Source organism: Malania oleifera, chromosome 1 (assembly GCF_029873635.1).
Source record: "Malania oleifera isolate guangnan ecotype guangnan chromosome 1, ASM2987363v1, whole genome shotgun sequence".
In the NCBI taxonomy this organism is placed as follows: domain Eukaryota; kingdom Viridiplantae; phylum Streptophyta; class Magnoliopsida; order Santalales; family Ximeniaceae; genus Malania; species Malania oleifera.
In genome coordinates, this window is record NC_080417.1 from 4,794,601 (window position 1) to 4,813,025 (window position 18,425).

At 35.8% G+C, this 18,425-nt stretch overlaps 1 protein-coding gene across 5 annotated transcripts in view; it reads right to left on the bottom strand.

Annotated features, from left to right (window-relative positions):
• Nucleotides 1-17,815: 17,815 nt before the first annotated feature.
• LOC131150591 (uncharacterized) overlaps nucleotides 17,816-18,425 on the bottom strand; it is a 55,785-nt gene continuing 55,175 nt past the window's right edge. For all 5 annotated transcript variants that reach the window (XM_058101421.1, XM_058101444.1, XM_058101428.1 and 2 more), the window contains one exon: nucleotides 17,816-18,084. Coding sequence is in view for 2 of the 5 variants with exons in the window: in XM_058101444.1 (XP_057957427.1) it covers nucleotides 18,069-18,084 (16 nt within the window). In the remaining 3 variants the exon portion in view is untranslated. The remainder of the gene's footprint in view (nucleotides 18,085-18,425) is intronic.

The window sequence follows — 18,425 nt, forward strand, 5'->3', positions numbered from 1 at the left end:
AAATGAAAAAGAGAAAACACAAAAGTTGGGTGAAATAGGAATAGATAACATATAGTTTAAATTTTAAAAATTAAGAAAATAGTAATTATTAATATATTTTAAATTATTTTATTTAACATTTAATAAGAAAAAATAGACATTCGATAAAATTTAAAAATTATTATTTCTTATTTATTACTTATTATGAACTCATAAAATGTTTCCTATTATTATTTGTTTTATAATAATTATTAATTTTTTTAATAATTAATCTATTAAAATTAATTTATTCCTATATATAGACATTCTTCAAACCAAACAAGCTAAAGTAAGGGATAATAAAATTTTGAATCATGATAAATGAGGAAGAATTCCTAACTAAGATGCAGATTGACTTGGATCGATAGATATTGCATTCCTATTGGAGTGAATTTAGTAGTCTTAAAATATGTTACAAATAGTATTTCGGATGAATTTTGTGATATGAATCAAGTTTCGGACAAAAGGTGAAAAATACATTTTCTAGCCCCAAATCTATCTTGCCTAGAATACTATTATGCTTAATGGAAACTCATTCTAAATCCTCTCAAACATAAATATATAAATAAACAAATAAAGTATATGCATGTGTATATTTTTATATTTATAAATATAGCATTTTCATTCAATTGTTACAATTTCTAAATAAATTTATTTTATTTTATTCTACTAGAAAGATTATGTTATTTATAATTGTATTAAAATAAGATGAAAATTATTTTCATAATATAAAACTATAGGAGACAAGGTGAATTCAGATTTTGCACCTCTTGCTCGAAATCCTCCTCACTTATATCCCTATTTACTGGGGAGGTTTCCACCATGTAGGATACAAGATTTCAAGTTAGCTGGTTACAACATCACTATGCAGGGTCCGAATATTTAAAGACATATTATGTAATTGATGGATTTCAAATCTTACATGAAATTAAAGAGTTGTCTCTTATAATCCACTTATAACTTCGAAAACGTTAGATAAAAGATAGTAAAATATGAAATAACTACTTTTTTCGGGTTTGGTTCAAGAAAATTAAAAAATAAAATAAAATATATAACAAATTAATAAACTAAAAATTAATTTTACTTAACATTAGCATTTGACATTTTTTAATTTCTAGTCATATTAGAACAAATACTCATTTTTTATATTTTTTATATAGAAAAATATAATAGAAATAAGTTTCTTTTTATTTCTCAAAAAAGTCCTTGATCCAAATAGAACATGATTTTATTTAAGAAAAAAACTCGTTTATCATTTGCATCATCTCTCTACATTAACTATTATTAAAGAAATTGGTCTACTATTGTTAAAATTAAGAAAAGTTAAATGCTAATAATTTATAAAATTAAAATTTTTTTCATTTGATATATTTTTCTCACTTTCTATTGATAACCAAACATGAAAATATTTTTTAAAAAAATTTATTTTTGGAATATTTTTTAAGTTTCAAATGGGATCTATAAATTTTTTCCGTGAGAAATTAAGAAATAAATTGTTCCATATTTAATTTTTAAAGTTTTATATACATATATAATACAAGTATGTTATATAAATAATAAAACAAAAATAGTATCATTATCCATGCAATATGTATTATTATTATAAAATTTGATAGTACAATACCTAAATCATCCTCAAGAAATTATTTGGTGGAAGCCTTCTAGCACAGTGAAAAATTCAATAAAAAGTTTGCATGAAGATCATGACAAGCCCATTTGAATTATTGATATAGATCTTTTCAAGTTAAAATAGAAATAATTTTCAATGGGAAGTGATATTTGAATTCTAAACAATACTATTGGCATTCCATATTCATTTTTTATGTATTAAATCATAATTTTATCTCTTAATTTTCACAATAAAATGACGAATTTCTCCTCTCTTTTTCCTATTTTTTCATTTGTAAAGTAAAAATTCAAAAGGAAAAATTGTCATTTCATGCATGATAAAAAATAACAATAAATTGGTGTGTTGTGAAATAACGCCTCTTCAAATAATGCACAGCGGAATAACAATATTATTGTAAAGGATCAAACATACACTTGCAACAATCTAAATGGTAAATGCAGAAAATATTTCCACAGCCATAGCAACATAAAGAAAGCAATAATAAAAACAACAACACCAGGAACTTCGTGGTTTGGCAAAGCTTACATCCACAGGAACAATCAGCAAGAGTTTCACTATGAAAATCAAAGATACACACTACAATAGTATACAATAATTATCTCTCCTTCTCTCACCCTCTCTCTCTCTCTCTCTCTCTCTCTCTCTGCAATATACTCAAAATAGTATATTTAATAACCTCACAAAGGCTTCTCTCTGAATCCCCAACCGTCATAACGTTTATATTCAAAATTTGAATTCTTTCTTGCAGTCCTGAGAGCACTTGTTGATGAGTAGGGCACTCGTCGACAAGAGAGAGAAGTTCACTCATCGACTAGTAAGACCCACTTGTTGACGAGTCACTAAATGTCAAGAGCTTTTCTGGCTCTCGGTATCTCCTCGTCGACGAATCCCTACTACAGAGCACTAATAACTTCATCCATATGCTTTTCTTCCTTTATTATAAACTCCACCAAGTATAAGAGTCACACACAAATACAACAATCTCCACCTTGGTGATTATACGCTCCTTAGGGGAACCTGAAAAAAAATATCTAATTGCTCCACCTTGACCTTAGAATGTTCGATTGGGACCATCTCCTTTCTAGTAGTTGGAGACATGCACCAAGTCCAAGCAACGCTGCTTGAACTTGTCGATGGCAACTTCAATTTCTACCATCAACCCTGATACAGTTGTAGATGCAACATCCGAAAACTTCACCCTAGGCTTCCAACAAGATATTTCCACAATAGAAAACACAAACACTGTTGCAAGTCTTATATCACCAAAGCCCCCCACATAGTCTTCAACAAAACTGACAATTGATGGTTCACTCTATTGTCTGCTAAAACACCTCATTGCATCATCATGGGGGACCTTTGACATATCCCGAACATCACAACCCGCCCTTATGTACCGTACGACAGATATTCCATATTGATTCTCCACAAAACCCCCTTGAGACAACGAACAAAGTCTCCCTGCGATTCCATTCATAAAGCCACCCAGAGATAACTCCAACCTCTCTATAGCCTCGTCCACAAAACTACCCTAAGATAACACTAATCTTCCTACAGTTTTGTTCATGTGAATTAGCAAACCAAGACCCATCTTGGACGTACCCAACACATTCATGTCAAAACTTTCAACAGAGTTCTCAACTGATTAGCCTCAGTTAAAGCTTTTCCAACCAATAACATGTCATTCACAAACAATAGATACATCACTCAACTGCATACTATCACCCTCTTCCACACTGTAAATCTCACCAACTCACACACCTGGTACATATACAATACATCCATTTTCTCTACCATAACACTTATCCTTTTATTTTTCCCTTTTCTATGCATTGTAACTTGAAAAATAGTAGAAACCTTGCTACTAGTAGTAATGAATACATAAAAACATCAGAATGTCAAATTTATACCTAAGTGGTGGTCTGATATTGCACATAGGCCCACCATGATTCTGCTGGTCTCCCGAACTAAAACTTCGTGCAATATGAACTATGTCATCTCTACCTTGAGTCTGTTGCTCCACCTGTATCACATGCTCATTCATACCATGACATTGTTGACCCGAAATAGAACTCCCTGCATTCCTGCCCTGAGTCCCTAACTCCACTTGAATAATATAATTGTTGTTGTTGTAGTTTTCTAGCATTTGTTTCTCTTCCTTTACCTGAGTACGCTGCACCATGACTTCATCAACAAAAATCATGTCCTCGATCACCCCTTTATTTTCCACAGGATCACGTAACTCGAACCCACCTCTCTTACACCCTAGAAAAGTGTACTGCCCAAACATAACACCAAGCCTAAATCCTCCATCAATAGAATAGTGCACCAGTGGACATCCACTCACAACCGAATAGTCTACTACAAAACCTGCCCACAATTCACTTGCAACTTTCCCATCTAATGATACCTTTGGCAATCGGTCACACGAGAAATGTGTCATACTTACTGACTTCACCAAGAAGTATCCTGCAAGCCTTGCATATGATCTGCCCTACTCACAAAACTCCTTGAACAAAACTAGCGTACTCAGCCCCAATGTTTGACTTGAGAATCTCTCTCCCGGTCTAGTTCTCCACCTCAACCACCACATGAAGTACACCGAGAACCTTCGTGATAAATCCATGAAATACATATGTCTATCCCCTGATGCTATTATCATCGATTCCCAAATATATGAATACATGTAGTCACCTATATGATTTAACCACATATGCCATAAGATATTTGACTCAGATTCAACAACTACAAATCCACCTACAACCGTAACACCTTGTAGTGCATATATATTTCCCGTTACCTTTTCTCCTTTCATCACTATTGAGTCACCTTGACACACTTTCATTTCTCCACATTCAGACTTGTAACAATATCCATTACAGTTTAAAATACCCAATGAAATAACATTCTTCCATAGACCCGATTCATGCTTTACATCACATATGACTTTTGCAACACCATCATACATTCTGATTTTGATATTTCCAATAACAAATATTTTGCATGAAATATATTTTTCCATCAAAATACAACCAGCATAAACTGACATGTAGGTGTCAAACCATTTTCTACGATAAAAGCATCCAGTATCTAAGATCCAAGACTCACCTATGAGGCACTCCGAACCTGATGAAACACATAGCATATCTCCATCACTACATTCTGAATCTTCCTCCACTACACGTGCAGATTTTGACGAACCCTTAGACATATTTCGGCATTCCCGTTTTCACCAAACTAATGCCGAAAAATTCTCATTCATGACGTGATACAACACGTCATTAGTCAAACAAAGTCGAATGATTCCTCCCAATTCATTCCAAGTCGTTGCATTCATGCTATCCGGTTGAATCCTATATAAAACTTGCACCATACCTTGTTGCACCAAGAGATCCTTCAATGCAGAGGACATTAAAACTTCACTCTGATATCATTTGTTGTGAAATAATGCCTCTTCAAATAATGCACAATAGAATAACAATATTGTTGTAAAGGATAAAACATACACTTGCAACAATCTAAATTGTGAATACAGAATACTTCCACAACTATAGCAACATAAAGAAAGCAATAATAAGAACAACGACACTAAGAGTTACGTGGTTCAGTAAAGCCTACATCCACGGGAGCAATCGACAAGAGTTTCACTATGAAAATCAAAGATACACACTACAATGGTATACAATGATCTTCTCTCCTTCTCTTACCCTCTTTCTCTCTCTGCAATATACTCAAAATAGTATATTTAATAACCCACAGAGGCTTCTCTCTGAATCCCCAACCGTCACAACGTTCATATTCAAAATTTGAATTCTTTCTCACAGCCCCCGAGAGCACTCGTCGATGAGCAAGGCACTAGTCGACTAGTGAGGCCCACTCGTCGACAAGTCACTGAATTTGAGATTTTCTGGCTTTCAGAATCTCCTCGTCGACGAGTCCCTGCAGCATAGCACCAATAACTTCAACCATATGCTTTTTTTTTTCCTTTGTTTATGAACACCAAGTATAAGAGAGACACAAATGCAACATGGTGTTAGGGTATTTTTTGGAGCACCAATAGCACCTCCATTTCAAATTTGGATAATTCAAATTTTAAGAAAAGATAGGACAAGTTTCTAGGCTATGTTACGAAGACTTGAAACACATTGATGTAGTTTCTATTTTGGTCTAACATTACAATAATCATGGTTCAAGAAGTTTATGAGATTAAGAGCTTAATGAATGAAGTGGTGGCAGGTTTCTATCTGATAATTTCTCCTTAAATGCATAATAGAAGAGTTTGACATAGCTTTTATCATCATTTTTTTTTTAGCTAGGCCAAATGCTAACATAGTTATTATCATATGTTATCACCTTATCAATCACAAAAGATGTGATAAACTTCTTACAAACTTTAACTTGATAGGCTAGTTTTTAAACAATTTTTCCTAATTTTAAGCATGTTTGGGATAACTTCAGAGAAAATGATTTAATAGCATAAAATTATTCCTATATCACAGTGAAATTAATTAATTAATTAAAAAATGAGAAATGATCCTAGTGTTATCCTAAACCCTTATGTAACATGACTTAAGTATGCACACTAAAACAAAGTTGGGGACAAATATTGGTTTCACTTTAGGAGGAGAAAAGCGAGTAAGAAGGGGAGAGAAAGAAAGGTGATAGGAGAGGAGAAAAGACTAGGAAGAAGAAGAGCAAACGGAAATAAAAGAGAAAAGAAGCAAAATATAAACAAATAATTGAAAAGATTTGAAATAAAAGGGCTAGAAGAATTGCCAAAATGATCGAAGAATTTGTTGTTGTTATGAAAGCAAATAAAAATGAACTTGAATAATTTCTTTTCTATATGTCAAAAGATGCCTTATAATAAGCATTTTTTTTATATATTTATACATTCACTAAGGTGGTTACCCTAGATCTTATCATATTTTAAATTTTTAGGAAAGGATATTGACAAGATAATAACAAGGTAATGATACAAACTATAAAGAAAATCATATATTTTATCATGATTTTTCAGTTATAAGTGAGCTCAATTTTGATGTCAATCATTTTATAGCATTTTAAAGATTTCTTATTGATTAACTATTTTCAAAAGTTAAAAAATAAAAAGGAACAAAGAGCCTCTCAACACGTTTGGCTACTCCATCTTTAGAGATTTCCCAAGCATTTCAACGATCAAGCTACATTCAGCTAGCATCCTTGCTTTCTAGTGAGCCATTATTCTTTTACTATTCTTTATATTCTTCCTTTGATTCAATTTTTTTTTTTATATTCTTTATATTATCTGGAACACACCACTCTCTAGTTTCAAGGCTAGTTGGGTCATTTTAGATTCCACAAGTTCCTCTATGACTACCTTCTTTGAAGACTTCTTGTGATTTATATGGTAGAGCCAATCAAAAATTTTAAAAATAAAAAACAAAGAAAGCAAGCAACAAACAAGCCCTTGAAGGATAAACAAATGTCAACCACCTAAACTAGCTTGACCAAACCTTATGTAACCATTGAATCATCCAAATTTCTTGTTACCAAAAACTACAAGCCTTCAAGCTTAAGTAATTCTTCAATCCTATTTTGGCATTTAAATATGCTACAACACCATGCACCCATATTATCGAGCATATATGGAGGATCTAAAGGAAACGGACACAAACGATTAAGAAACCACATGACATCAAGTGCCAGTAAAAATTTCCCTTGCTACTAGTTAAACACCCCTTAGCCACATATGGATGGTGTTGGGGTTATCCCACATCGGTTGTGGAAGGGGACGGTGGTCAGTTATTAAGTGTGAAGGAAAGTCTCACCCCATGAGCTAACTTTTAGAGTTAAGAAGGCCCTGAACCACCTAACACTGGTATCAGAGTCATGGTTCAATATTCTCCCTGGGATGTGGGGTATGTGGTGCCACCGATTTGGAGCCCGATGTGTGAGGGGGAGATATTTGTTGGGCTTTGTGGAGCCTAGTTGTGTTTGATTCGGATGATGACTCAACTCGAAATAATGTTGCGTGGTTTTTTAATAGGAGATTTTCTTTAGGCTTAGTCCATGAGCGGAGGCTTGGGCTGATAATTTTTTGGTCTATTTTGTAACCCATTGTGAATCTTGTGCATGGGATATAGATACCGTTGTTTTGGTGATTAGGGTTTTTTGACGTAGTTTTTGAGAGAGAGGAAAAATTGTACTACCACACTCTGTATTTTTTTCCCTTATAATAGTGAAATCCCTACAACTCTATAGACGTAGGCAAATTGCCAAACCACGTAAATACTGTCTTGTGCATGTGATTACTTTTTTTTCGTTGGCGTGTGTTTTTCCTCTATTTTGTTTCTCACAAGTTTTTTTTTTGGAATTTCGTGTTAAGTTCCCTATAACTGGTATCAGAGCCTAGGGTTAGGTTTGAGTGGGAGCAATGGAAAATGAAGCAAGAAAGGCGCCTAGAATAGAAAAGTTCAATGACACTGACTTTGAATTTTGGAGGATGAAAATCGAGGATTATCTTTATGGGAAGAAGATGCATCTGCCACTTCTAGAGGAAAAATATGCAACTATAAAGGATGAGGAATGGACTCTTCTTGACGTAAAAGTACTAGGAGTTATCAAGTTAACTCTACTTAGGTCTGTTGCACACAATGTTGTAAAGGAGAAGACCACATTAGATCTGATAAAGGCTTTGTCTGGTATGTATGAAAAGTCGTCAAAAAACAACAAGGTGCATCTAATGAAGAAACTGTTTAATTTGAAGATGGCAGAGAATGTATCAGTAGAACAACATTTGAACGAGTTTAACACTATCACAAATCAATTGTCATCTATAGAAATTGATTTTGATGTTGAGATATGTGCACTGATCGTTTTGGCTTCCTTGCCAAACAATTGGAAGGCAATGAGGATGGTAGTAAGCAATTCTATAAGAAAAGAAAAACTGAAGTACAATGACATACATCATTTTCATTGATGACTCAAGTAGAAAGGTATGAGTTTATTTTCTGAAAAATAAATCTGATATATTTGAGACTTTTAAGAAGTCAAAGTCTATGGTTGAGATAGAAATAGGTTTGAAAGTAAAATGTTTGACGTCAGACAATGGAAGAGAGTACATTGATGGAGGGTTTAGTGAGTATTGTGTTGTACATGGAATCAAGATGGAGAAGACCATTCTTAGGACACCACAGCAAAATGGTGTGGCTGAGTGCATGAACATAACTCTTAATGAGCGTTCTAGGAGTATGAGGTTGCATGCTGGACTACTAAAATTTTTTTGGGCTGATGGTGTTAGTATTGCAGCTTACCTGATAAACCGAGGACCTTCAGCTCCCATGAAGTTCAGACTTCCTGAAGAGGTTTGGAGTAATAAAGAAGTAAATTTTTCTCATTTAAAAGTTTTTGGTTGCGTTTTTTATGTTCATATCCGATGCTTGTAGTAAACTTGATGCAAAGTCTAAAATATGTTTTTTCATTGGGTATGGTGATGAGAAATTTGGCTATTGGTTTTGGGATAAACAAAACAGAAAAGTCATCAGAAGTAAAATGTGATATTTAATGATCATGTTATGTACAAGGAGAGGTCAACTGTAGTGCTAGATGTCATAGAGATAGATCAGAAGAAATTCGAGTTCTTCAACTTAGATGAATTGACTGAAAGTACTGTTTAAAAATGGGGTGAACAGGATAAGGAGAATGTAGAATCACAGGTAGATTAGAGTACACTTGTAGCTAAAGTATGTAGATCTTCTAAGACCATTAAACCTCCAAAGAATTATTCACCCGCTCTAAATTATCTCCTGTTAATTGATAGTGGTGAGCTAGAGTGTTATGATGAAGCCTTGCAGGATGAAAATTCAAGCAAGTGGGAGTTAGCTATGAAGAATGAGATGGATTCCTTGTTGGGGAATCAGATATGAGAACTGACTGAATTTCTAGTAAGGAAGAAGGCTTTGCACAATAAGTGGGTATACATAATAAAGAATGAGCATGATGCTAGCAAGCGTTACAAGGCCAGATTAGTTGTCAAAGGGTTCCAGTAGAAGAAGGGCATTGACTACTCATAAATATTTTCTCCAACTGTAAAGATGTCAACAATTAGACTGGTACTAGGAATGGTGGTTGTAGAAAACTTATATCTTGAATAGTTAGATATGAAGACGACATTCCTTTATGGTGACTTGAAGGAAGACATTTACATGATTCAGTCAGAAGGCTTCATTGTTTAGGGATAAGAGAATATAGTATGCAAACTGAGAAATAGCTTGTATGACCTAAAACAAGCTCCAAGACAGTGGTACAAGAAATTTGACAGTTTTATGCATATAATTGGGTTCAAGAGATGTGAAGTTGATCACTGTTGCTATTTTAAGTTCTTTGGAAATTCTTACATTATTTTACTATTGTATGTAGATGATATGCTCATTGTAGGGTCTCGCATTGAGGAGATTAATAACCTAAAGAAGCAATTGTCAAAATAGTTTGTAATGAAGGATCATTAGAGACAAGACTAATGGTATATTGAAGCTTTCACAGTCAGAGTATGTGAAGAAAATTCTCAACAAGTTCAACATGAATGAAGCTAAACCAGTGAGCACACCCTTGGGTAGTTATTTCAAACTAAGCAAAGGACGATCACCGAAGATAGAAGAAGAAAGGGACCATATGAGCAAGGTGCCCTATGCCTCAGCCATTAGCAACTTGATGTATGTTATGATCTGTACAAGGCCAAACATTACACATACAATGGGAGTTGTGATCAAATTCATGAGTAGGCCTGGAAAGCAACATTGGGAGGTAGTCAAGTGGACTCTGAGATATCTGAGGGGTTCATCAAATACATGTCTTTAATTCACAGGTGCAAATTTGAAACTGCAAGGTTATGTAGATGCTGATTTTGTTGGTGATATTGATAGTAGAAAGAGTACTACTGGGTTTGTATTTACTTTGGGTGGTACAATTATATCTTGGGTTTCAAATCTACAAAAATATTGTTACTTTGTCTACTATAAAAGTTGAGTATGTTGCAACAACTAAAGCTGAAAAGGAGATGATTTGACTACATAACTTCTTAGAAGACTTGGGTAAGAAGCAGGAGATGGGCATTCTATACAGTGACAGTCAGAGTGCAATTTTTCTTACTAAAAATTCAGCTTTTCATTCAAAGTCGAAGCATATACAGACAAAATACCACTTTACCTTGTTAAATATAAGCTGGTAATACTTAAGAAGATCTTTGGATCTAAGAACCTGGAAGACATGTTGACTAAGGGTGTCATTATTTAGAAGCTGAAGTTGTGTGCAACTTCAATTGGCCTTCTAGCTTAAGAACAGGAGGATGAGTTGCAAGGATAAGTGATTATTCTTTTGGAGGATTGCGGTTGATGTTGGTGATTGAACTAGTCTCCAAGTGGGAGATTTGTTGGGCTTTGTAGAGTTTAGTTGTATTTGATCCGGATGATGACCCGACCCGAAATAATGTTGCAAGATTTTTTAATGGGATATTTTTCTGAGGCTTAGTCCATGGAGCAGAGGCTTGGGCCAATAGGCCCAAGCAGTAGGGGCAACGCACCCCTAGGAAAAAATTTTTGGCCTGTTTTGTTGCCCATTGTGAATCCTGTGCGTAGGATATAGTAATCATTGTTTTGGAAATTAGGGTTTTTTAACGTAGTTTTTGAGAGAGAGGAAAAATTGTACTACCACACTTGGTATTTTTTCCCTGATAATAGTGAAATCCCTGCAACTCTGTGGATGTAGGCAAATTACCGAACCACGTAAATACTGTCTTGTGCGTGTGATTATTATTATTATTTTTCCTTTGGTGTGTGTTTTTTCTCTATTTTGTTTCTCACAAGTTTTTTTTTTTTTTTTGGAATTTCATGTTAATTTCCCTATAGATGGGTATATCAACCTCCCAATCAAGCTAAACTCCCACAAATTCTTGAGGCTTTTGTGTTATGGATTAAGAAATTAAGACTAATATCAAACTTAAGAATTGACCTTCATGATTAATGAGCAAGCATCAAGACTTGGAGATTTTGAAGAAGTCACCATATTAGGTAGACCAACTCCTAACACAAGTAAATTTTTTTTCCTACAAATGTTGATGCTTTTTAGTCTAACAAATACTAATTACTCCTTTCCTTTTACAATTGCCATTCTAGGCAAACTTATTTAAACTAATTATATAAAAATAAGTATAAAAAAAAAAAAAAAGGCTAGCTAACAAAGCTTTGTAGGCTCCCGTTCAACCCTAAAATCACCCAAAGGATTTAACTTTTATTCAAGAAATAGTCACAACTAAAATAATGGTTAAGTTATGCCCCTTTAGCAAAGAAAGATCACACACCTCCTTCCACAATTAACATCCAAACAAAAGTCCACTCACACCATTAATGCCACTTGGTCTAACATATATCTATCAACCACCAATGTTGCTATGCAAAAAATAACACAATCATATTCAAAATGGTTAAGCTCCAACATAGAAATCTCCAAATCAATTAGATTATGAAGAAACAACAAGCTCATGCAAGATGTGGCAATCAAGATGGATCCTAAGTCTAGTTTGTAAAAGCACCCACAAGGACCAACCGTACAAATTCATAAAGAAGTGCCAAGGCCATGATAAATGAAGAAGTCTCTAGTAGAGACACCAATCTACAGTTGAATAGAGACACCAAGCCCTAAAATCTCAAGCAAACAAAATTTTAACGACCTCAAGCAAACTTATGCAAAGTAGCCAAGTGGCAAGCTCGTATAATAGTCTATGGGTCGATTGGCAACCGAGAAGTAATGGAATATAAGGGTGAAATATTGACTTTCTAAGATAAATCAATCAAACAAAAAACAAGCTTTGGAGTGATAAAATAAAGTTATTTGGATGGAATGAGAGCATCAATTGCATTTATAAAGCGAAATGCCTCAAAGAGGTGGCATGGGAGCAAACAATGATATGGAACTAGCCAGCACCATTGGGAAAATGGAATTTTAAATCAGTCAAGTGTAAGTCTTATCTTTATTTTAAACTCATTTGTTTGTTTGTGTTACACTCGTATTTCACCATAAGCTATGTTCAATATACATAATACAATTATGAATCAAATGGATGATTTATTTCTCACTTCACCATACATAAGCAAAGAACTTTGTTTTAAGACTCAACCAATTATATTGAATGCCATCCATGTCAATCAACCTCTTTGGAATTTGGAACTTCCTTAAGCTTGGGTGCTTTTAGCCAACTTGAAGGCGCACATTCCATTTGAGTTTAGCCTCCTTTAAGGATTTAGATTTTAGGCTTCACTTTGTTGTATATAGAAGAAAGTAAAAGAGAGAGAACTATACAAGAGGAAGTGACTATCACTTGGTGTACTTCGCCTACAACTTTGAGATGTATATATAGCTATAGAGTGAGGTTATCCTAACATTCCGATATGGGACTAAAAACTATACACTATGTTCAATACTCCCCCTCAAGCTGAAACGAAGATGTTGACAAGTCGAAACTTGGAGAGAGCAGTCTGAAATAAACCTAGGCCAACAGACTTGGTGAAGACATTAGCAACGTGGCCTTTGGAGGAGATAAAGTGGGGAGAGATAATCCCAAAATGAACTTTTTCCTTGATAAAGTGAATATCCACCTTAATATGCATGGTCCTCTCTTGCAAAACTGAATCAGAATAGAGAGATATAGTAGAATTGTTGTCACAAAATAACAAAGAAGAGTCTATCACAAGAAAGCCAATCTCAAATAAGAGAGAGCGTAGCCACAGGATCTCACAGGTACCTTGTGCCATTGCACGGTGCTCAGCCTCAGCAAAAGAACGTGAAACCACTGCTTGCTTCTTACTCTTCCAAGAAAGAAGATGATCACTCTAAAAAGTACAAATACTTGAGGTAGATCATCTGTCAGTCTTAGACCCAGCATAGTTACCATCTGTAAACACGAAAAGACCTGGTTGTAGTCCAGATGAATAGAATAATCCCAGTCCAGGTGAGGTATTCACATATTGTAAGATGTGATAGACGACATCAAGATGTGAAGTCCAAGGAGAATGCATGAGCTAACTTACTAGGCTCACTCTAGGCTCACTCTATAGGCCAAATCAGGTCGAGTGTTGGTCAAATAGATGAGGCAACCAACAAGTCTCTGATACACCGAAGGGTCCGTCAATAGATCACCAGACTCTGAAGAAAGGGAAATATTAGGATCCCAGGGCGTAGAAACAGGCCGGCATCCCAACATAACAGTGTCCATAAGGAGATCTAGGGCATATTTCCGTTGAGAGAGGGAATGCCCTTGCGGGAGCGTGCTATCTCAATGCTCAAGAAATACTTGAGGGGTCCTAGATTCTTGATGTCAAAGGTGTCCCCCAAGTTCTTTATAATCTAAGCAATTCTAGATAAGTCATTACCTGTAACAATAATACCATCCACGTAGACAGAGACAATGGTGCAAGGACCATGGGAGAGACACCTAATAAAGCAAGTGTGGTCTAACTGGCACTGAATAAATCCCATAAAGAGAATCACATCATTGAATCTTATTAACCATGCATGAGGTGATTGCTTAAGCCCATATAAGGACTTGCGCAATTTACACACCTTTCCAGAATACTCCCCCTAAGTAGAAAAATCAGAAGGGGAATCCATGTAAATAGTATCAATAAGATCACCATTCAAGAAGGTGTTCTTAACATCAAGCTGATATAAAGGCCAAGTGAAAGAAGCCGCCAAAGAGATCAGGAGGCGAACAGTAGTAAGCTTCACCACAAGAGCAAATGTAGCATGAAAATCCTGACTTGGAATCTGTGTAAAGACCTTGGACACCAAGCAGGCCTTATACCTATCAACAGTACCATCTGCAAGGTGCTTAACTATGAACACCCATTTACAGCTCACCGTGTGTTCACCTGAAGGAAGGGGAACACGATCCCAAGTATGCTGTTACTATAGAGCTTCCGTCCCAGTACACAAGGTTGCAACTCATTTAGGGTCCTGGAGGGCCTCATGAACTGAGCGAGGTACGATAATAGCATCAACTTGTCCCAAAAAGGCTTGATAACTCGAGGAAATATCCTAATAAGAAAGATACTGGGAGATAGGGTAGTCAGTAGAACAGGCCAAAGAAAGTCTATCAGGAGCTCGACGGATTCGAGAAGGATACCGTGAGGAGGAAGCGGGGGGATCGGGGACTATAGGAGACATACTTGAGCTCGGTGAAGATGTTGGCAAAGGCTCCAAAGGGCGCGATCGACGAGTGTAAACCTGTGGAATGAAAGAGATATGGTCTTGCCCAATGGGAGCAGAGGTAGGAGGCTTAGAAAATGAAGACGACACCAGAGAAAAGGGCATCGGTACATATAGGAGAAAGATAGGCTCAGGTCGAGGAAGTGGACATGGCACTGGCAGAGATATGGAAAGAGAGGAGTCAGTGTAGAAGGGGGTAGACTTATGGAACATGACATCGAGAAAGTGATAAGTGTGTTGACCAACAGGATCATAACAATGACATCCCTTAGACATAGAGGAATACCCTAGAAAAATGCACTGGATGGCTTCATCATCAAACTTGGTCTGAGGACTCCGAACATGAACAAAGCAGGTGCATCCAAACACTTTAGGTAGAATGTAGAGAAGGGACCTATCAGGATGCAAAAGATAAAGTGGAGCAGAATTCTACAAAGCACGACTCGGGATAGGATTGAGAAGATAGGCTACAAGAGAACAACATGAGGTCAATAAGACTTGGGGACTTGCATTCCTCGAAGAAGACAACGGACAATAGACATGATGTGGCGATTTTTGTGTTCATCCACACCATTCTATTCAAAAGTGTAGGGACATGTCAGCTATTGGAGAATACCTTGTTGACACAACCCAGCATGAAACTCATTACTAAGGTACTCACGACCATTGTCAAACCTCAAGATACGAACCACGGTATTGCATTGAGTCTTAATCATTGGTAGGAAAGCCTGAAAATGAGTGAAAACTTCGGATTTATTTTTCATGGGGTAAACCCAGGTACAACGAGAGTAATCGTCAATAAAAGTGACATAATATCGATGCCGAGTAAGTGAGAAGACAGGGGAGGGACCCTAGACATCACCATGAACAATATCAAAAGTTACAAGAGAACGGTGCATACGAGACAGATAAGATGAACGAACATGCTTAGATAATTAGCAAGTAGCACACTGAAAATTAAAATTCTTGTAAGTTTTATTAAATTATGGAAACATCTAGCACAAATATTTAAAATTTGCATGTCCCAAACGGGCATGCCACAAATCCAAGGTTAGAAGGTCCCCGACCTTTGCCACGGCCACGACCATGAGAGACCTGTTTGGAGTAACGCTCCTACAACTCAGGGTGGAGAATGAAGCAGTGCTTAATGGTGTGATTATTTCGTTGGCAGTCCTAGTAGAATCGAGTCTTGCGATCAACAACCCTAACACCAGTAGGGGCTGTAAGGGCAACCTGCTTGAGCACACTAGAAGAAGCAAATCCAGGGAGAAGACGTCGTCGCCGATCATCACCATCAATCATTGCAAATGCCTCGTACAAAGAGGGCACCGAGGATGTGTTCAAAATCTGAGTCTGGAGTGATTCAAACTCAGGTTTTAAACCCATCAAGAATTGATAGGTATGTTGATGATCCTGGCGCTTTGCCTCAATAGTTGTTGCCTCGATAGGAAATTCAGAAAGAGGTTCATACCGGGCGAGCTCGTCCCATAAAGATTGGAGATAGCCAAAGAAGTCAGTCACAGATAAACCCAAAGAAGCTTGGGTCGCCTGGTGGAGCTCCCAATAAAGCACAAAAATTAGAGTCTCAATCCTTGTGTGGGCGAACATTTTGGTCAAGGCAGGGCAAAGGCTATGAACAGTATCGTGAAACATGAACATCCTATAGAGACAGTCTTCCATAGAAGCAAATATCTAACCCAGGATGACACAGTTATCAATGGACCACTGTCAGTGAGCCAGAACAATATTAGCAGGGCGAAACTCCAATCCTAACAACGACTCAGCCTTGTCACAGCCCCCAAGATATAAGAGAAGGGACTGTGACCAGGCATGAAAGTTGCCGCCATTCATAAGAATGCTGGTAACCTTCTAAACAGAAGCAGTTTGAACTAGAGATAGGTCAGGGCGTGGAAGGTTCAAAGAAGAAGATGAGGATTTACTATCCTCGGTAGGCATATCACTGTCTTTGGTAGCCATTGTAAAGAAGAGGAATAGATTGCAAAAGTATCAACACAGCAAAGAAAAGCAAGTCTCTAGAAATCGTTGGAGTCACCGGGAAAGTTGTTGGAAAAGTTGCCAAAGTTGCCGAAAAAGCCACTGGAAGGCATCGAAAAAGTCGCTGGAAGTCGCCCAAAAAGGGCACCGGAAGTCATCAAAAAAGTCAACGAAGTCACCGAAAAGTTGCCGAAAGTTGCCCGAAAAAGGTCACCGAGAAAATAGTAGACTGAGTTTTTTTTTATGCACAAGATCCACTAAAAGTGGCAAGTACAGAGCATATGACTCAATTGAGAACCCGGACCTTAAACAAAGAACCCAACCTTACTCTGATAAAAAGAAAAAAGTAAGAGAGAAAATTATACAAGAGGAAGTGAATATCACTTGGTTAACATAACTTATAACTCTGAGATGTATATATCGCTATACAAGAGAGTGAGGTTATCCTAACATTCCAATATGCAACTAAAAACTATACACTATGTTCAATATATACAAATCCATTTGACTCTTCTTTTTAAGCAACCATATGCACAGGGCTTGTAAACTTACTCCATAGCACCCTCATTGTTAGCAACTTTTCATTGAGTACTGGTTAAAACAAAACGGGGGATACTTTTTCTTATAGTTCTTCTCACTTATACCTTTATTCTTGCACCCTTTCCTAGAAAACTCAACTCTCCAATCCTATATTATGTGATCACTATCATCAAAGGTTTTGGCATCCATTGTTCACGATGAAAAAAATCACACATCTTAAATTAGCCTTAAAAAAATCTTTAAAAAATTCTATTTCCTTTGCCTAACTAAAAATAAATCCACAGATCCCAAAAAGCTTTTAATTTCCCATATGGATAAATTTTAGAATTTAATATTTATTAACCTTATGTTTGAATAGGCCTTAAATTTAAATTTTTATTAAATTTAGATAAAATATAATACAAAATTATATTAAACTTTATTGAAATCCACAGACGCAACTTAAGTTATGCACTCTTGCAACCTTTAGTAAAAATTTCTCTTTTGCTCCTCCCACCACCAAATTCAACAAAACATAAATTTCCATTACCATTGCCGTCCAACATGTACGACTGAAAAAGCAATAACATCAAGCCAAAATAATAATAATAATAATAATAATAATAATAATAATAATAATAATAATAACACCACAAAATGCCTTCAGTCTTCAAGTTCCCTTCCACCTACAAAATACATAAAATTCACAAATTAAACAAATTTATCAAAATTCAAATTAAAATTAACCTCTACACTAACTTTGTAACCCCGACAAAGTTCTATCACATTTAAATTTAAATCCAAAATTAAGCTTGCTAATCCAAGCTCAACCATAAACCCAAATCACATCAAACAAGCAATAATTCTAAACCAAAAATTTTCAAATCCATAACTTACATCGAGAATAACCTTGAGTTTGGGAGATGTCTTGGATTTAGATTTCATGAATTTAATAAACTATAGTGCAAAATTGTATTGAGTTTTGTTTAAATCTATACAAATCCAAATCCAAATCCAAGGCCCGAAA